Source organism: Eschrichtius robustus, chromosome 8 (genome assembly GCF_028021215.1).
Source record: "Eschrichtius robustus isolate mEscRob2 chromosome 8, mEscRob2.pri, whole genome shotgun sequence".
Lineage (NCBI taxonomy): Eukaryota > Metazoa > Chordata > Mammalia > Artiodactyla > Eschrichtiidae > Eschrichtius > Eschrichtius robustus.
In genome coordinates, this window is record NC_090831.1 from 103,464,765 (window position 1) to 103,486,519 (window position 21,755).

Consider the following 21,755-nt stretch of genomic DNA (forward strand, 5'->3'; position numbering starts at 1 on the left):
TCCTTCTGAAGGTCTGTCCCTCCAGGTACCCCAGAAAACCTTTCATGACTTCCTCCCATCTGAGGCGCTCTCCCTGAATTATCACAGAACTTTATACCCTCCCAACCGGTCCCAGCTTACATCATAATTGTTTACATATGTGTCTTATTCCTTTCTTCTCATCCCACCCCTGTCTGCCTTTGTAAAGTCCGACACTAAGCTCTATTTACTTTTATTTACCGCAGATTATAACACAGAACCTTTTCTACACCATATGCTCAATCAGTTTCCTGATCTATAAAGTTGACTAAATGTCATGAGAGACACTGTGGAATTATAACTGTTGATCTGCTCAGCAGCCAAAAGCTAATTTAGGCATCCTCAGTGGTTTTCCAAAGACCTATTACAGGGATCTGTAAGAGGACAATGGTGCCTTGTTTTTATTCTTCCACAAACCCCTTAGAATACAGACAGTAGGGGAAAAAATCCCTTTGAAGAGTACTGGACTGGGAAAAAGGAGATATTCTGGGCACTGTCTTTTAGTTAATCTGGGTTTCATGCAGAAGACCAGTGGTCTGAATTAAGTACCTTTAATTTTTCTAGTACTAAAGTTTAACGATTTAAAGAACATGTTATATATAGTCTGGAAGAAAGAAAGTACCAGTTAAGCTGAATAGTACAGAAATTGACAAGCAGAAAACACATAGGGCAGTTTCCAGCCAGAAAATTGGGTTCCCCTATATGATTTTTCTGGAGACAGCAACATTACAACCACGCTGTGTCATTCAAGTCACTGCCTCTGCCATCTGATTAGGCATGTGTCCCACATGGCAGGCATCCTACACAACTGCTTTAACTTGAACTCCTTAAGGGGTTCATATAATTCAAATGGAGAGGGTTAGTTTTTTGTTGGGAGTTTATGGAATATCAACTTAAAGGTAGTATTTGAATATTCAAGTGTTCTAATCAAGATGTAGAAATATTTTATTATTCCACTACTGTAATTTCTTAAAGAAATTAAGTCACACAGATTTAATCAAGTTCATTTTTTAAAAGGAGAAAAATTAGAATTCAAAGTGCTTCACACAGAATTCATGGTGCTCCAAAGGTCAGTGTTTAGATGAAATCAGATGACAAGTGGGTTGCTTTTTAGTCCTTGGTTCTGTTCATAATTCTTCATGGGAAAACCTGTAGCTCTACATGCTAGTTCAGAGGTGAATTTTTTTAAAAAAAGATAGTTTCTTCCTACTCTGCTGTCTATTTATTCATATTTTATAAATATTTGGAAGTAATTTTATATCTCTAGCTGAATATTAAAAATACAATTTTTTAAACATACAGTATAGTTTTATGAATCATGCATATAAAATAGTACTGTTACGAAAATGTCTTTATATCATAGTGATTGCCCACCTTAAAGGAAAATAGAATTATAAAACAATAAGGCTGATTTTGAATTGTGCATAGAATCAGTAATTGTGTATTTAAGGCAATTAAAAGATTTATTGAATCTTGGTTAAAAGTAGATTGACAATGACGTTAAAGAATAAAGTGTAATTTATTTGGTGCTACTTTGTGAATGCTTCTTAACTACAACTCACCTCACGATACCATATACAATATACTTTCGATCACAACTCAAACATAAAATAGCCTACAAAATCACATGGCTATAATCAATATACAGTGATTATATTTTTAAAAGAACAAAAGAAAGTTAGCAATTAATTAAGGTGCAGTCACTTTTTTCAAATAAAATATTAGCACCATACCAGATAAAATGATCTAAAACTATTGGCCTCCTCATACTTCTTAAATAACTAAATATAAACTTTTTTTTTTTCGAAGCACAGATATTAATTTGCAAAATCAGTTCTACAGTAGTTAATATTTCTCTCCTTTTTTGCATGTTTTCCCACTAAGGAAAAATACGAAGTAAAAACTTTCACAGGATATGAAAATGAAACAAATAAAGAAACCTAAGCAAACCAAAGGCTGTGCTTCAGCAATGAGTTCCAACGGACGCGAACGTGGACATATCCCGGCGTATGGTACTGAAAGGTGAGAGCTCCAGTTCTGTGGTGTATTCGTTGTCATTGTCGTCACTGGTCACCGTGGAAGACTTCTGGATGCAGTCATCACAACAGCAGCAGCAGCACTCCATAAAGGCCCGGCTGAAGGGTTTGCAGAGACAGAAAAGTAGGACAGGGGTCACACAGGACTTAAAGAACAAAAGGAACTGGCTGATGATATTAAGAAGGTCCATTGTCTGCTGGGAAACCCCTGTAGCCATGTAAGCAGTAACAATGTTGCAGATATTTTCAGGAATAATGCAAAATCCATATAAAATGGTCAAAGCCACGACTGTACAGTTCATCTGGCTTTCTAGCTGAATCTGCCGCTTATTCCCCCGGGTACAGGCTTTCTCGGCTTTGCGGATTTTCCTTGCAGTCACTAAAGAGCAGGTGATGGTGAAAAGTGTGGGCAAACAGAAGTAACAGCCGAAGTACCACCAGAGTCTGGCGCTGTCGTAGGTGAGCGCTAGAACATAGATGGTGTCGGGGAGATCCGGGGAGATCTTGATGACGCAGCGTTCCGCGGGGGCGCGCCCGCTGAAGCCCGGGTCCTCCTTGCTCAGCTGGCGGAGCGCCACTTCCGGCAGTGCCAACAGGAGAGCACCCACCCATATAACGGCAAGTTTGGCGGTTGTGGAGGAACAGTTTTCTATCATTTCGTAGTACATCTGGACGTTGGTGGCCGCACGGAAGCGGTCTATACACAGAGCACATAAGGTGAATGTAGTAACTCCGAGAGAAGCAGCCTGCGGGAGGAACACAGAATATATTTTTCCTGGGTCATCTCTGAAAGATCAAAACGTTAGGCAATAAATACAGATGGGCAAAAAGTACGGAAAAAAAAAGAAAAAAAGGAAACGATTTCCTGGAATGAGGCATGAGTAACTGGGTTGGTGACTTCAGCTGAATCATTGTAAGGACAACAAATAAAACTAGAAGAAAAAAAAGAAGAAGAAATATAGTGGTTCAGGGTCATGGAGCCAAAAAATATTAAAGCTGGAAGGAGCCATGAAGATCAGCTAGGTCATAGTCAACTTAGAGGGGCGAGGTGGTTGTCAAGTCACAAGATAAACACAGTAATCATCTGGGAGCATCAGATTTACCCCGCTGTTTGGGGGGAAATTAAAATAACTTCATGTTTAATAAATAGAGTCTTTATTTATATATTTAAACAGGGACAATGGATAGGATGTAAAATGTTCATGAGGGTTAAGATAAACCAGGAGACTAAAAGAAAGTTCCCTAGGTGGATGGATGCTCTGGGGTACACCCCAAATGCCTGCATTCATTCTCCCCTGCCCACGAAGTGGGAATGACAGGCATAAGTCATGCCTTGGCAAAGGGGCAAGGAAATATACACATACGTACATATATATAATATACATTAATGTCTACATTTTTAGAACTCGAAGGGATCATGTTGACAAAAGGAAAACCATTTGTCCTAACAATTTTAGTACTCAAAACATTAGTTGTTTATTTACTACATTCAAGCTGTCACTCTCCCCAGAACGATGACAACTTGCCTTGTGGATTCTATGAGGGTTCCAATGTCAAATAATCTCTCTTCTTACACACTACACATTAGTCAGTGTCTACTAGTTCTCGTGTGGGAAATAAAGACACTGCATCCACGTCCTGACTATTCTCATAACTTGGTGGAGACAGTCTGAAAATGAGATGTAATGAGGGGTTAACTCTTTGAAAAGCAAAACTGAAGCAAAATATGACCAACAAAGTCTAGATCAGGGCAAATCAAGAGGTCATGGTTGAACTTATAACCACAGTTCTTGTACTACAAAATTCATGAAGTTTCCCATAAACACCGGTATAAGAAACATCAATCTAATATGCCTGCCATGAAAAAAGAGTCATCTCTACATTCATCTTTTTAAAATTAACTTTCAACTTAGTGAGTTGTTTGACTTGATGGAAATATATTTTGCATCTCTGCTAGAGACTCAAAATAATTCTAAAATTGAAGTCCACACTGTGCAACTGTCTTAAAATCAGATTTTGTTTTAATGTCAGTAATTTTTTTAATGTCATAGTTTGAATGCAGATCTGACAAGGATGTGCCATTTTCTAAAGGTCTGCATTGAACAGTATTATTGGGAAATTGCTGTATTTTATTTTACAGATTTTTGAAAGTTTTAGTTTATATATTAGCTTTTCAAATGTTTTGATTCATCTCTCTATAAGACTGTAAACCAAAACCAAAAAAATTCTCGTGCCATCAAATGTACACAAATCCTCAGCAAGGCTTTCTGCACTGTCTTCACTGAGGCAAATCTTGTGCATGTTTCCTTGTCACTCTGTATCCTGAGTCAGTCCACAAATACAAAGCTACAAAAGTTTATGCTGTGCATTCTTTTTAAATTATGAATAACACTTCTGTTAAAAGGACAGCTTGGTGATTTGAAAATACGAGACTCTGAAGAGAAGCAATCTCTTAGAGGCTCAGAACATCTATGTGCTTGGTAATTTTCTATCATTCCTTACAAAGAACGCACAACACACAGGAGATAGCGTCTTCTCCCCGACTAACCTCTTTAATTTTAAATCTAGAGATTTAAAATCTGGACCAATTATCACAGGAGCTAGCATTTGCATACCTATCTCCAAGTCTGTTACAAAGCATTTCATGAGAGGTAATAGCAAAGAACAAATGAATGTGGGTGGACAGGTACCAAGACAGGTGTGTTAGATTACCACTCCTTAGATATCATAAACGGTGCTGCACATCCACTCTTAATTAAAAGATGTTCACTGCTTCAAAAAGCAAAAAAAAAAAAAAAAAGGGGGTGGGGGGGTTCTAGCTTCTGTATAATTCATCTCACAAGATTTAAAAAAAAAAAAACGGGACAAATTTTAAGCAAGAGTAAGATGTGCCTCAATTTTTCGCTCAGGAAGCCTTCTACACTGTATCTTATTTGAAGACGCTCAGTTCTTCAGCCATACTCCCAAGAGCTTCAGTACTGAGGACCTCAAACATATTTGACGAATCATGGATTGAGGGAACCTTCCCAGTTGTCATACACAAATTTCAGGAAGCTCCTGTGTCCAGCTTCCTATTTTCAAATTGTACTTCTCTCTGATAGGATCCTCTGCAATTAGGATCCAGCTGAAAGGGGGCGAACTGTCCAGGAAGGTCACAAGAGCTACAGAGAGAGTTGTTAAAGGAACCGCTGAGGCAAACACCGCCCCAAATGCAGATAGCACTTACTGCGCAGTTGCCAACAGCAACTACAGCCCAAATGCCAGTCCCACATAGCTACTCCCTCCTGCCGCCACTGCCTGCAGTGTCATTACTCCAGATATTTTTCTGTAAATTCACTTATACACTTGATTTTATGATGTGAAAGAGCAAAAAGGGTACAAGGTCCCAGTTCAGTACTTTCCCAAATTATTTACAGGAGACTGTAAACCTTTGTAAAGGCTTAACTGCATGCCTCAGAAATTAATTGATAAAAATCATCTGGACAATGGGTGGTGGGCTAATTTCTGCCTACTCAGATATGGAATCTATCCATGTAATTAGAATGCTAAATGCTGGGGTAACATGAAAAGATTTCTATCACAATTTTTAAATGTACTTGTTTACATACAGCTCATTAGAAATTCTACCAAGATGCATGGTGCGATTATATACAGTTATAAAACTGTATCATGAAGGCTGGATCTTCTGCATTTAATGACCATATCTGATTGCTAAAATTCAATATCACTAGGAAATATGCTCTTGGGAGTAAAGCAGTTAAGCATTAGCTTAGATGGGTAGTTCTTTGAAGCAATATTCTGAGAGCTGGAATGAGTGAGATGCAATCTGTTATTAATTAAACTGCAATGGAAGGAATAATGAACATCAACAAAAGCAGAACTGTAAACACTTTGAATAGACAAGACTATTAATTGTGAGAATCAAGATCAGAGAAAAGCTGGAAGCAGAAATCTTTAACTAGTGGGGAAAATAAGGTACTGAGAATTTTGAGGGGATTGGCATCAAAATACAGACACTAGAGAATTGAAATAAACAAAATAAACAAAATCTAAAACAAAATCTAAACAAAATCTAAAATCTTTTCTTCCAACAGCAATATTCTGCTCTTCTTTGTGTCCTGGAATAACAACAGTAAAGCTACTTCAGCCCCTGTCCAGTCAACATCCAGAGTGGTAAGGCTGTGGGCAGCTGTGGTCACCTGTGGTCACCTGCAGCGTTGCTTCAAGGCACTGGACAGGCACAGGGCAAGTGGAGACACTCACGTGGGAAAGAGGCAGCTCCAGTGTCAAAATGTTCTCCTCACTGCTCAAGGTGCTAACTCAATACAAACATCCAGCCTTGAGGAAATCCTGGCCACCATCTTTACCTAGTACTATATTAAGTTCATTCAAAATGAGGTGAAGAAAGAGCACGTGGATACTTTATGAAGAACAGTCGGGACGTCCCTGGCAGTCCAGTGGTTAAGACTCCACGCTCCCAATGCAGGGGGCATTGGTTCGATCCCTAGTCAGGAAACTAAGATCCCGCATGCCGCATGGCGCGACCGAAAAAAAAAGAAAGAAAAACAGTCATCTATGGAACTCCTGTTTTAGCTATTGCTCCATTTCTCAGAAGCTTACTGCAGACAGACAAATATGAAACCTTTATGAATGAGGTTAAGCTATGAAGGTACAACTCATACCAAATAAACAGTGTCTTTTGCTAAACCCTCTGATCTACATCAGTGATAACACTGATGGGGAAAGAAAAGACCAATGTACTTCCAAGCAAAAATTCTTTCATATGAAATCAAATCTACATGCTTAAGTACAGTGAAGCGGCTGGAATACACTGATTTTTATAAAACAGGAAAATTTCTAACCGAAGTCATGACAACTTACTCTAGCCTAACTTATATTTTACCTCAAAAAGATGTTTAAGTGCATCTATTTATGTGCTGTCCTTTGTATACAAGTAACTCTCGAAACAAGGGCGTTATTGTTAACAAAACCCATTCATTTGAGCCATGAATGATAACCTATTATAAGTCCATGGTTAGAGACCTAACAATCGGTCAGGAAAAAAGCACGAGGAGCACAGGGTAGAGTTTCCTTTGAAACTCTAAATGGCTTGAGCTTGTGTGCCCTGGCTTCCTCTTGCATTTTCCATAATCCTTATCCTTGCAACACTTCAGGGCAACTTCCCCACCAGAGACACTTCTTTGAGCAACAGTGGAGACAGCATGTTTCTCAGAGCCCCTGTTTATCAGACTGCTGCGAATGAGATGGCCTTTATCAAAAGGTCTTCATTTCAGAGTGCATGCAAATCATCACACTTGCATTAGTGTTTCCAAACCAAAATATAGAGTAGGAGAGATTTGTCTCAACCCTCACAAGGACATACACATCTCTGAAATGAAACAGAGCCCTTCATGGCCACTCTTCCACCGTTGAAAAGAAGGTTTCTTACCTTTATCAGTATCACTGAGATTTAAGCTGATACAGTCACATATCATAAATATGTATCTATTTCTATTATATCCAGGCTATTTCATCTATATGTGATTTCCAGTGAAGATATCAACTGTCATTATTGCCTCATTTTCAACTTTCCTCCCTTTTTTTTTAAACTTGATAACATGCTCTTACTTATTTAAAAAACAATGGAGACTATTTAAAAGCCAGTATATCATCCTAAAATTTGTCTTGACCCTATAAATCTTTCTTTACCTTTATAGTCCCACCTTGACATTCCTACCAATGACAACTTCTGACTTCTGTAGAAGTACATTCCTTTTCAGTTAAAAAAAAATAATCATTTTACTACAACTTATCTAAAATGTTATAATTTAATTATAAATATGCCAATGCTCATTAGTGCAAAAATGCAAATGAAGCAAGATTAACATCATTTGTCCTAAAATGGAAGCCATCTATTGGAATCAAGAGGTCTTAAAGCATTTATATATTCCATATTTATTCTCAATAATTAGAAATTCATTTCAAAATGTAATATTTCCCACAAGCTCAAAGTCCACATTTCAACCGTTGATATTATTATGATGTTTCTAATCAATCTTAAAATGAACTGGAATTTCTGTTTTTCACCTAAGGGTTCTGACAAGTTTCCAAAGAGCAGTAACAAATTTTCACCTATTTTTTTCTTGTGACTAATGAAATTGATTTGCATGATGGTGAACCTAAACTAAAGACAAAATCAGAGTTGGCCTCATCCATTTGTGCTTGGGTAATTATGAGAAACCACATTTTAAGACAAAATTTCTCTGTTCTTAACCAAAATTCCATTGTTGGTAGTAGGTTAAGGAAGTACCCTTTCTTTATTCATTCCTCTTTAAAAGGCATGTATCTCTAAATTTCACATCTTACTGTGAATTAGTTAACAGATGCTTTTCCTATATAAGAGAAATCTGAACCAAGGAGAAGACAGTAAAGGTAGGAGGAAAGTTCCCTGAAGGCAGGGAGTGACGAGAAGGGAATAAAAAAATGGCAGCCCTGAGTACAGTCATAGACCTAATTGAAATGACTCATTCTAGGCTAGGATCAAAATCAGTGACCTTGGCATCATTCACGCTATCAACCATTCAAGTGTGCTGACAGAGCACACTGAAAACCATCATAAATTCACAAACTGAAAGTATTCTGTCTCAAGAATAAGTCTGGAATTGTGATGATATCCGGTTCTTCTGGAGGTTTTGTGGAAAGTATCTGTACCTACTTTGCAAATAGAAAGGGCCCATATTTGAGGTTGTAGCAATTCCATTCTCCACTCAACCTTGAAATTTTAGGTGAGATCATCTCTTCTGGCTCAAAGAATACCATTCTCATAAGGATACTTATGAGTTAGTCTTGGCAACAAGGTTGAGTTAATTATGGGACCTTGGCAGGTCAATTTGTGGTTAAAAAAAAAAAAAAGACAGAGGATCCCTGGAGGATGGACACAGAAATGCAGTGCCAGAGACAAACCTCCCTGCATAGCTGTCTGCCCACCCTCTCCCCACACAGTCCACATCCCAGACTCAGGTCCCTGTGCTTCCAATGGGACACTGTTAAACCTAGTTGCAGCACGTAGGAAGAGCTATTAAAGGTGGGATCACTCTCTCAAGGCCCATGCAGTACAAGGGTGAAGGGCAAGGTAGACCCTTACTTCCTCAGCCTTGGGTACACTCATAAGCTCAGATCTATTTTGCTTCTGTGGAAATATTTGCTTCTTTTTCACTCTTGAGAGATATTTTGTTGATATAACCAGATACACTGGCAGCCCTCAGGAACTGAGGATACGTCCTCACTTTGACTGTGGGCTTGAGAAATTAATCCGGTTCTCAGGAAGGTCCATTCTTTATGCTTCCCTTTCCCCGACTCTATAATAGGGTCTAAAGTCAGCCTTTCTTCCTATGTTCTCTAAGGTCAAATCAAACGAGAGGTACGTTTTAGAGATTTTCAGAAGAAAAGGACTCAATTTAATGTACTGTTATTACATTGCTAATTAAACAATTCATTTAAATAAACTTTAAAAAATTTGATTTACTTAATGTCCTTATGGCTAATAAGGACGACTAATTCTAAAGCAGAAATGGTTATCTCAGGCAGTGTATTCTAAATAATAATTTAATATTTAATAATATTTAGAATAATTCTGTATTCTAAATGAAATTTCTAAGACTGTCCCATCTGCCCAATTGTCTTATAGACCTCCTATCCCAGGAAGAACTGAGAAAACAAGAATTAAAAGACTTTCATAGTTGTAACTTTTCACCATGGCTCTAGGCTGTATGCATTTATGAAAACTAAGCGTAAGACTATGCTTGAAAAAGAATGAGAGGGAACATAGTTTTCACTTGAATTTCTCCATCTTTGGTCATAACTAAGTATAAACGTGAGCTGACCCATTCCAGAGCATGCCTGAACTTCCATAATACCTTGTTTAAGCCTATTTTATAGTATTCATCACACTGTAGCACATGATTTCACCTGTCTATAATAGCAGTATCATATCTATGTTACTCATCTTTGGAAACTTTTTCCTCTCTTTCCCTTCTTCTTCCACTCCTGTTCCCTCCTAACATAGTATCTAGCATAGCAGAAAAGCCCAATAAATGTTTAATGAATGAATGGATAGTATATAAATGAATGAATGATGACATCTATGGAAAAGAACTATAGAAAATAATGAATTATACAAGCTGTTCTTTAATCAGTTATTGGGTGCTGCTGTTTTGTGTATAATCCTTAAAAGCTGAATGCCAACTAATATCTCTAGAAGGCAAGTAAAGAAAAATCCATGCTCCTGTTTATACTTCATTGGCAAGCTTTAAAAAAGGATGACATTCTTATTACAATCAATAGTCAAGGAAATTATTTGAATTTCACATTTGAATATCATAAAGCTTTTATTTCTTACGTGGAACCCAAACTCAGTAAACTTCACCGTACACTGTTCATGAATGGAGTTATACATAGGAGCACACTTTATACTTTTTTTGTTTTCTGCTGGAGTTATCAGCCAAATACTGTCACTTGCATGGGAATGTGAAAATTATTATAAAGGGATTAATAGGAAGTCATACAATATTTGTTAAGCACCATTCTCACACAGTGTGTCTATTTTCCCTGATAGTATTATTAGCAACTTTCAAGTGGCTCACAAAACTGTGTTTCCACTTAAAAGTCTATCAGAATACCCAATGGCTAATCCACCCCTCAAGCAAATTTACTGTCTGCCGTGATCAATGTGCTAGTACTTGAATCTAGGAGTTTTAGGGAAATCTGTGTAGACTCACAAAACTGTATAGCAATATCATCTTCAGCTTCAGTACCCTTCTTTTCGTATCTGTCAGTGCCAGCTACAATCTAAGACTATGAAAAAGTCATTTGCTCACTCAGTTTAAAACCAGTATTTCTAAAGCCATTGGAGAATCCGGCTTTTTTCATCACGAAAGATTCTAGACCTTTCACAAATCATCCCTGGTCCAGAGGCCCTGGTGAGATGCATTCCCTTTATCCACCCCCCACCCTCATGCAGGAATCTTGTATCCCAGGAAAATAAAAGTACAGTTAGATCTGGGGTTAACTTAGAACTATTTGAAGCCTTCTTCCTTCCCTACCACTCACCATGAAGGTGTGAGTTCTTTAAACTAAGGAGCTGTCTATATTACTCAAAATGTCCAATTAACATCCAAATGGAAATAAATAGTTAGCAGTGGATCTGGATCACGTGATACACTGACTCTGGTTGGCTTTCATCAAATAATTAGCAGAGAGCTGTTCTAGTAGCCACATTCGATGCCTGAGTTATTTGGCTTTAACCATTTTTTAGATCCCTACGAGAATGGTGTGGTAGGGAACTCCTCTGCCATTCTACTACTGCAATCTACACCCAGACCTCCATATCCAACCCACATCTACATGCTCTCTCTCTACATACAGCTATTGCTTTGAGTATAGTTTTTTCTGGTGACTCTCTGACAAACCAGTTTAAAATGACGTGGCTGTTAGGATGGCCACCATCCACCCAGATTTCCTTCTCTCCTATCCCCCTTTCCTACCATTCCATCTGCTTTATGGGACTTATCACTAGGCCACAGAGACATCATAATCCTGGAACAGAAAGAGAGAAATTATCAACTACAAATGTTCCTACTATGTTTCTCACTCGTAGCAGTATTATAATAAACCTCCCTTTCTAGAGATAGACTCTGGAAGCTGGGTGTTCTCCTTAAGCTTTGGTCAACAAATTGAAATAAAAAGAAGAGTTGAACGCGAATTGCAAAGACCTATAATTTCTGCTGAAGAAACACCTATTTTTCTACACAAACCCAACTCTCCCCCAAATTCTACTTCCTCCTTAAGATTATGCTAATACTCAAGCTGTAGAAAAAAGAACTGTGCTAGAGAAGGAAAAGAAGGCAAAGGAGAAGATGGGAGAGAAAAATTGTAAAGATCAATAAAAATTAATCGTGGTTAAAGTTTTTAAGTAACTAAGAAAAATTTAAAAATAAAAACATTGAAAAAGGCAAAAAAGACTACTAGAAAAATGGTAAATCATACATTATAAATCAATAAGAAGGTGTGTGGTGGGAAGAAAAGAATGTCCAACAAGTAAAATAAATACAAGAGACTAGAAAGTAAAGAAAAGGCAAAACCTAGATAATAAAGGAGATAAAATGTCAAGTAATTTTCAGAAGTCTTGTGGTCAAGAAGAAAAAGATTTGGAATGAGGGCAAATCAGGGAGAAAGTTTTCAAGAAGATTTGTAATGTCCTCCCCAATCTAGAACACTTTGTGATTTTTAAGAACATAAAATATAACCTATGTATCTTTATTTGATTATCAAAATAATCATGTTTGGCACATGAAAAAATGCCATTGTCTCAGATTATTGCAATTTTTTAAAATTTAATGAGCTACCAACTATGGAATCTATGGGAAACGATGAAATTTAAGAATATAAAGAGCTACAAATTTCATCATATAACAAATGATGTTAACGGGGCTTATTAGTTTTCCTGTCTGTTGGATACAAAAATCTTTTTAAAAGATGCCAAGGAGCAGAAAGAAAAAGAAAACACTCACTGGACACTGTTTTGCCTCATAGATGTTTGCCTACTAAACAAATATCAACATCAAGTGTTGAGAACAAGGGTCTGGTTGCCATTGACTAAATATGTATACGTAGGATGGTCATTTCTCTTTTCTGAGTGTCATGTGTCATCTTTAGAATGAAGGGGTTGGGTTAGAATGCCATCTGGTTCTAATTTAACGTGGTAATTCAAAAGCCACTGTAGTGGCTGCTATGGTTCCCCACCCAGATTGCTTCTTCCCAAAAGTCCTTTAGGAATGAAATGCTGATCTCCCCCAGCTGCTGGGACTATGGGTGGTTGATGGCTCTTAGCTGCATCCCTCTCTAGGAATTGCCCTTAACCAAAGAGATCCACCCAGCTCAAGGTTATGCCCCCTTCCTGGGAGCAACTTGCATCCAATGACTGGTCTGTTAGGGGCTATAAAGGCTGGGCCGTCTTGCCTCCATTCAGGACCTCCCTCTAGGACCACCCCAGGCCTGAGCTCCCTGTGGTGTCAGCTGAGGTCTCTGTGGCATCTGCATCACAGTTCAACGTCCCTCTCTGCCCAGTCCTGCTTCCTTCATTCCCTAACAGGTGTTGAACCTGAGCTCACACCCCAATAAACTTCTGAAGCAGATCTCCACATTAGCATCTGGTTTTTTTCAGAAACCCAACATGGAATAGGCATTAGATTCCTCTTACTTCTGTGAAAACAGCAGTGCCTCCTGGAAGCAGAAATGCTTTATTCTGAGATTTGGATTGTATTTCTTGTCCTCATAATCAGGAAGTATGGAGCTGATACTACTGTCTGATCATCATTTTCACTGAGTATGATGAAACATTACAGAATTATTTCAGAAGACTAGGATTAGGTATGAATATAGAAACACTAAATCTTAAGGTTTTTATTCATTATTCTAACAGTAAAAATGTACATTATAGTTTAATTTTCAAGAAAAAAAAATGAGTGAATCTTTTTCTCCAAGCCTTTGCTTTTCCAGGGGAAAAAAGAGCCTAGTACCAATAATTAAAAAATAGAAAAGGGCTATGAAGAAGGGGGGAAATAGAGAGCAAAAAATAATAATTGTTTTTCTTAAGGAGCTGAGAATTAAATTTAAAAATGAAATACAGATGAAAGTATACATTTTTTAAAATCCTCAGAATTAGAGAGAAAGAAAATTAAAACACATACATGATAAATACCATCACTCAAAACTCATAGGTCTCATTAAACTAGCCGAAGTTTGTATATTCTTTTCTGACATTGAATGGGATTCTTTTCTTTTAAAGTTGTTTTTCAAGAACTTTGGTAATTTTTTTTTCTTTCCCCAGTTTCTTTTTTCTGTCCTTTTTATTGCTTTTCCCTCTAAGGTATAATGATTTCATCCTGTCCAGTACATTTAAAACAAGCCAGTATGCTTCCCTCTTATTGGAGGTAACTCTCCTATTCACTTTATAGTTTACTTTTGTCTCTTTTTTGCATATGTCAATTTCTTCTGCATTATTCAAACAATCAGAGAAATCTTAAATTGAAACTGACCTTGAAAAGGCAATTGGTGGACACATATTCTCTTCCATAAATTTCACTTCCTTCTCTGCAATTCAAAAATGAGCTGTCTACCAAGTATTTCAATGTTTCAGAGCTACTTGGAGCTTGGCAACAAGAGAAATCCTAGATCTTGGTAAAGTAGCAACAGCTGATTTAGCAAGCATGGAATGATCCTGCATCTGATTCCTGCCAGGATAACAGAGGGTCTTATTTACAGTCTCTTGCCTTGGCCCTTTTAAGTAGGTATGGTTTTCTGTTTACTTGTCCCCTAGCATTAGGCCCTGGAACAATGTTGAACATAGTGTCACTGGCCCTGGTGCCAGACAGGATAAGGGGCTCTGGAATATTTACAGTTTCCCTTCTTCTGCTTCCATAAATGAAATGGGCAGTGTGAATGGAGTAAATCAAGGGCCAGCTGGCTAAAAACACAACTGGCAACAAAGCACTTGGGCTCCTTCCAAGAGCTGGTGTTTAAAAAAAATGCCATTTAAAGAGCAAATTCCAACTACCATAATAACGGTTAAGGACACTAGCTGTAGGATGTTAACAGTCAAATTTTACTCAAAGATTTTCGTTTCCAAAGTTCGGAACCTATTATGTGTCCCCTTCTTCTTAAGAAATTGTCTAGTCTTGGAAAAATAGCCAATCCCTTATACTCTAACAAACGACAAATATATACTATATACTTTGAGAATGTTAAATAAATTCTGTGCCATGATGTACAAAGTGTTATTTTTGCTTAAGCTCATTCATACAAAATAAATAAAATGGTTACAAAATTGAGAAGGAAAAAAAGAGAAACAGAAATGACATACGAATTTAGGTGGGATAGCATGGCAGACAGCCAGACAAACTAACTTGGGAGGTTACTAATAAATCCAGGCCAAGTGACAAACAAAGAAAAGCAGATTTCTTTTGTTAAATAAAATATTACTCCAATTTTGATATTTAAGAAGAAATGTGATAATATCCTTGGGGAAGAAATCATATTGGAGCACTAGAAACCTAGTAGATAAGTGAGGCAGGGTTTTTTTTCTTGCTAGGTTCTAATAATGACAGTCATGGACTGGCTACTTACTAACTCTAGAATCTCTGATAGTCTCCAAATCAGAAATCTATATGTATAAAACCATAATTCAGAGAGATAAATTTAAAATCTAAACAATTCTATACATTATGAGATCATAATTATTTCCCAATCCAGGAGCAGATGAGTTTGAAAGTGAGTGGACAAAGCTGCTCAGGTCCGCCCCTGTGCCCAGTATGTAAATACCAATGTCTATAAATGATTGGCAAGAGAAATGAGGGAGGGACCCTGAGAAAAAGTGAAGGGCTTCAGCAGCCAGGTAGGTGCGTGGAGCAGCTGGTCTGATGCTATAAATCCCGGAAGTGAATAAAGCCCGTAGCTTGAGACCCCCTGGAAGGCATTACCTCTACATAGGGCACGACCTTGCAGGAGAAGTCCTCCAGCAGCCACTTCTTGGTCAGCTCGTGAAAGATGACGAGCGGAAGGCAGAAGAAGATGATGAGAAAGTCCCAGAAGGCCAGGTTGGCCAAGAGGGAGTTAGAGATGCTCCGCATGTAGTAGTTGTGACACACGATGCACATCACCGCCAGGTTGCCTATGATGCCGGTCCCGAAGATCACCACCGACAAACACATGACCGCATAGGCTCCGTATGACTCCTGGGTCAGTGGGTAGAAAGGGTTCTTCAGTCGCAAGCGCGGGTTCGTGCTGTTCCCCCGCCGAGGACCCCCGCGTTCGTGAACTCCTTCAAGGGAGGACCCATTCAGAGCCAGCGCCCTGCCAGGGGGTGCAATCGTCCGCCCTTCGTGCCCCGACGGTCCATTGACCGTCTTGGGTTGGGGGTCGTGGTGGGAACCCTGGAGTTTCCCGGCTCTCCTTGGCCAGTAATAAAGGTCGCTGGCTCCGGGTTCCTTCCTCACACTCTGCTCCTGACTGCGCCCAGAAATGCCAGCGCCTCTGGGACCCTTCTCCTTCTCCTCTGAGGTGTGAAGGAAGAGTTGGAGAGCCGTGGGGTTCCCTCTCCCCAAAGTACCCGGGGGCTTCTGACCCCGGGCACCTTTCCACCTCCAGGCGCCAGGTGGTCTGGCTGGAGGTCCCGAGGGCTCCGCTGCCGACGCCTCCGCCCCTCCGCCCGCACCTGGGTCACCGCCGCGGGCCGCGGGTGGGTCCCATGAAGGCTCCAAGCGCACCGCTGCCTCCTGCTCCTCCTCCCTGGGCGCACGGGTTGGCAGAAGGTCTCCTGCAGAATTTCCCGGTCCCCAAGCGTCCCTGCTGCGACGCTGGATCAGTGTAGGTGAACAGCTTTCCCCCAGACAATTTTCGTTCCCGGGCGCAGGGGCGGACCCGAGGACAGGAGAAGCGGAAACCTCCAGCAGTAGCAGAAGCAGCAGCCGCGAGGTGCGGGCGAGAGGCGCGCCCGCGGCCCGCATGGCTGGGCGAGGGCGCACCCGGCAACGGCGGCTCCTGCTTAGGACCGACACCTGCTGCCAAAGTTGCCGCTGAGAGTTAGACACATGTCACATACTAACCCCCGCCCCTGCAGCGGGGGACGGGAGATTAGGGGGAGGTTGGGGGGATGGGTCTTGGGGGGTCACAGCCCTTCCCCTCTACAATCCTTCCTCGTTTGGTGTCCTGTGCATTTCTCAGCCAAAGCCAACCCGAGGGCTGCGTATCCCCAAGATTCAGAGAGGGAATCGCTGCTGCCGGTGGCTGACCTTGAAAACTTGCAACCAACGCCTGACTGTTGATTAATGTTGCGACTGGGAGAAGCCCGGACGAAGCCCCACGCTCCTCCCTGCCTTTGGGGCGGTTGCCTTCCTGTTAACAGTTGCTCTGCCTATTTACACGCTTTCGATATAGCTTTATCCAGCCAGCAAGACGAGGGCGCTTCAAGGGAAAGAAAAACGAGCTCCCCACCTTCAGATGACTAGCAGCCACACTCCCGCTCCCGCTTGCTGGAAACAGGTTGCCCACGGCCAGACGCCGCGCAGACGCGCCGGGGAAACTCTCGCCCCACCTAACCCCAGCGACTCGCGAGGCTCCTGCGGACCAGGAGAAGCGGGATGCGAAGCCCGCGGCCACGGCCAAAGTTGTTTGTCCTCTTGCTCAAAGTTGACCAGGGGGCGGCGTGGGCTGCCGGGCGGCGCGTCTCCGCGGAGAAGGGAGTCGGTGATGGGGAGGGCTAGCTCTGCTCCTCGGTGGACAGTGCCGGCGGCCGCAGGAGCTTGTGGCGGCGACAGCGGGCGCAGCCCGGGCGGAGAGTGTGGCGCCCGGAACCGCCGCGGGCGAGGCGGTGCATGGCCAGGAAGCCCCTCGCCGCCGCTCCAGCCGCAGCGCGCGCCCGCGAAACCCCGCGCTCCGCTCCTCTCCTCCTCCCCCTCAGCCTCCTGCGAGAGGTGCGCTGGTTTGTGGGGAGACGGGATCCCCTGGTGGCTTACGAGGTCACTAAACCCACACACGTTTCATTCAAGCCCTTTGTAGCGGCTTCCACGCGTAGGAGCTGGAAGCGGCGAGGGAACAAGGGCGGAGGCGCGGAGCCTGCGCGGCTCGAGGTTAGGGATGGGCGGGACATGTTAATTCCCCAGATGTCTGAACCAGCTTGACCGGTCCCAGAGCCGGGTTGTGGGGAGAGATCCGTGCGTTCGCTTCCAGGCCTGGGTCCTCGAGGGAGTCGTAAGGTGAGGCGCTCGCCTCCTTAGGTATTTCCAAGAACTGAGGACGGGAAAGAAAGGAAGCTCAGAGGCTTCCATCATAGAGAATGAGCAGTTCTGGGAGTGGGACGCAGAGTGGGGATGCGAAGGATACCCCTTTCCCTTTAACACGGGGTTAGGAGGCATCCTACCAGGGGTTACTTTAGAACCACTCAGACCACAATGAAAGTAGTTTTGTTTGATGAAGTAGAAGGAAATGATAGGTAGGGGGAAATTAACTTGAACAGAACTTCCAGCCTGGCTGACCAGGCCTTTCCAGCCTTTTATACTATAAAACCCCACACTCAGGCCACAGCTGTCAGGGTAAAGCTAATACGACAGACAAATATCAGACAAACTGATTAAGAGAGAGCAAGTGATAGAGGAAGAAATAAACACATTTTGAAAAAAGGGAACATGTAGAGAGACAGGAGAAAACACAATGAGAAATGATGCCTATTGTGGTAGGTAGAATAATGGCCCACCAAAAGATGTCCACATCCTAATTCTTAATACCTGTGAAAATGTTACTTTACATGGCAAAAAGGACTTTGCAGATGTGATTGCTCAAGGGATTCTCATCCCCTTGAGATGAGGAGAAGATCATGGATTATCCAAGTGGGTCCATTGAAATCACAAGGGTCCGTGCTAGAGGGAGGTAGGAGGGTCTGAGTCAAGTGAGACCCTGAGCTAAAATAATGCTGGAGAGCTCTAGAAACTGGAAAAGGCAAGGAATAGGCCATGCCTGATCATTTTTAGAGTTCTGACTCCCAGAATGATAAGATAATGAATTTGTGTTTTTTAAGCCACCTATCAATTGCAATGGAGTTTCTGGGAAGGGTGCAAAAGCTATTTCCTTGTTGAACTTAAATTTCTCTCTGGGTAGAGGTGGAAATTAGTGACACATTAATGTGATCTAGAGTTAAAAAAGGGATTTAAAAAATAGCTCACATGTATAACCAAGACTTAAAATTAATGAGATGAGAAGGGGGGCAATATCTCTGGTTTTATTTTGACAACTTTTTTTTTCTTGTTCACAACTAACCCAGATTACCCCCTCCTGAATTTTTTTTTAACGAAGTATTACAGTTAAAGTAGAAGATTTCTCTCACCCTATTCCCATCTCTCTATCACCTGAGGTGACTAATATTCTGAAGTTGATGTGTATTTTTTCATCCACATATTTTGTACTTTTATGCTAGATCATATATGATTTATCATGCTGTTCTGTGTGCTTTTTAAGAGTTACACAAATGGTGGCATAGAATAGTTAAGACACTGAATTTTGCACTTTTCCTTTTACACTTATAATTCTGAGATTCAGCCTAATTGATACATGTAAGTCTAGTTTGTCCTTTTTATGAATACGCTATAGTTAATTTTTACATTCCTACATTGGTTAACATTTGTGTTGTTTCCATTCTTTTTACTCTTAAAAGCAAGCATAGAAGTTTCCTTGTGCCCACATGCAAGAGCTCCTCTAGGGTTTATACTTACGCATGATATTTCAGGTTCATAGGATATTAACACCATCAGCTTTTTAAGGTATTGACAAATTACTTTCTCCAAGAGCAGGATATGAAAGCCCCCCTTTTCTTCCTATCCCCTCAAAGTTTTGTTTGGATATTGTCATTGTCATTCATTTTTGCCAGTCTCATGGAGGTAAAATAGCATTTCATTGTTATTGTAATCTGTAGTTCTATAATTATTAGTGAGGTTGAGCATCTTTCCACCTTTTATTGGTAAGTTGGGTTTCTTCTTTTGTGACATTCCTGATCCCATCCTAGATAGACACTGGATCTCACTACTTCTGCACCACAGTCTGCTTCCAACTTGTCGCTTGATTTTTAGTTTGTTGATGGTGTCCTTATTGGTTCAGAAATGTAAAACTTTTAGAAATACTTAGCATTATTGTCCTTTATACTTTTGCTTCTTGAGTTTTGCTTATTAAATCTTTCCTACTCTGATGTCATAATGACATTTTCCTAAAAATTCTTCTCAAAGTTTTAAATATTTAGTGTTCATATTGAGGTCTTTAATATGAAATATATTTTATATATAATATGAAGAAATATATATAATTTTATTTTTACCTATATGGGTTGTCAACTAGCCCAACCATTCCTACCATTTGTAATGACAGTTCTCTTATTTTATTGAACTCCCACATAAGTTTACATATGCTTTCCTGCTTTCTGTTCTATTCATTGGTTACATTGGTCTATTTGGCTATCCCTGTACCAACATCATGCTATTTTTATTTCTGCAGTTATATAAGTCTTCATATCTGGTAAGGTACATATGGTAGCTCTAAAATTTGTTAATAACTTTAAATTTTATATGTAGACTTAATTAATCTACAAATAACGCCAAATTTATTTCTTTACGACAACCATTTGTTTTCCTTGTCTTATTTCATTGTTAAGTACTTCCAGTACAGTGCTGACTAAAAGAGGTGATCCATGTCCTTAAATATCTCAATTTCATAAATTATTTTAAAAATGTTCTGAATGTTAAGCTAGCCTAGCATTCCTAGGGATAAGCCTTACCGTATGCTATAGTATTTTTTTTTAAATCAGATGGTGCTGAATTCAATTTGTCAGGATTTTCTTTGGGATTACTGGATATATGTTTGTAAATACTCAAAAATCACCTTATTAGAAAGGCTTTCACTGACCATTCTTTTAAAAGGACAACCTTTCCCCATCCATTACTCTCTTCTCTTACTCTCTATTTCCTTACACATTTTGAAGTGGAAAAAAAAAAAAAAAAGAATATCTAGAGAGACAGGAGAAAATACAATGAAAAATATGTAATTGGCTTGAGTTGGGCATCATTCTCCAAGTGGTAAGCTGAAGCACTGAGGTAGCCAGCTTGGAGAGAGGTTTAGGAAAATCCTGGTGGAGGGGCTGTCCGTGCTTGTCTGAAACAATACCTTCTTATTCATAAGTAGCTCCCTCCTTAACCTGAACAATGATGCCTTCCAGCTTGGATGTGCCATGCTCTGGCTCCTTAAGACTTATTGTGACCATGAATAAAATCACAGAGACCTCCAACCACCCTGTTGGAGTCTGGGACAATGTCAATCATTTATCTTTTGGGAAACACAATTTTCTTATCTGTAAGACAAGGCTACCCATATCTCCTCTCAGCTCTGCCCACCCAAGTTGTTATGATGATTACACAGATATGAAAAGACTTTACAAATGGACAATATTTGTGTTGTTGTTTTTAGTAGTTCAACTATTTGTTGCTATTAGCAACATTTAAATGCCGTCAAGAACATGAAAGCCTTGAAGGAGATCACGCTTGATACATAAAAGTCTAAAGTGGGCTTATTATATAAGAAAAGTTAGAAAGCATTCACTGCAAAAGAAAAACAAGTCTTTCAAATCTTTTCTCAAAGCTTATCTCATATGTAACTATAATTTTTAAAATTGGAATAGTCACAATTTATCTATTTCTGTAGTTTCTGTTTTAGAGAAATAGATCAGAAAAGATGTTGGCTAATCATTGTCTGGTTTACATCAGAGGTCATTTATCTGTACAAGAACTGATTTGAACATGGATTTTTCTGTGTCAGCATCCCACAGGGTTTATAATATATAATATTGACTTTATATACAAAAGAGAACATGTAAATTGTTACCTGTCTTGGCATTTCTATACAGTCTATTACACTTCATTTAGTGTTTGAAAAAAGGCACATGACAAAATAAGAGAAATTACTATTTCAGGTTCTAAGATACATCACTGAACAAGGGAAGAAGTTTTACTCAGCACCCAATTCACTTTTCAAGTAATTTTTCTTTCCTTTTGTTTGGCTTCATAGAATTCAAAGGGACCACTTTCTAAAAGAAACTGTAACATGCAACCAACA

The 21,755-nt window shown here is 40.0% G+C and overlaps 1 protein-coding gene across 1 annotated transcript; it reads right to left on the reverse strand.

Moving 5' to 3' along the window:
- Positions 1-1,981: 1,981 nt before the first annotated feature.
- On the reverse strand, positions 1,982-16,615 carry GPR37 (G protein-coupled receptor 37). The gene is made up of 2 exons (XM_068550105.1): positions 15,590-16,615; positions 1,982-2,800 (listed from the first exon to the last, which is right to left on the reverse strand). Exons 1-2 carry the CDS (start codon positions 16,613-16,615, stop codon positions 1,982-1,984), a joined length of 1,845 nt encoding a protein of 614 aa, XP_068406206.1.
- Positions 16,616-21,755: the final 5,140 nt, after the last annotated feature.

What these genes read in the sequence shown, in the direction of transcription:
- GPR37 (XM_068550105.1), bottom strand. Translation starts at nt 16,615, where the DNA reads ATGCGGGCCGCGGGCGCGCCTCTCGCCCGCACCTCGCGGCTGCTGCTT. An exon ending in AGGTCGTGCCCTATGTAGAG is followed by an intron (nt 2,801 to 15,589) that starts GTAATGCCTTCC and finishes TTCCTCCCGCAG; the next exon opens with GCTGCTTCTCTCGGAGTTAC.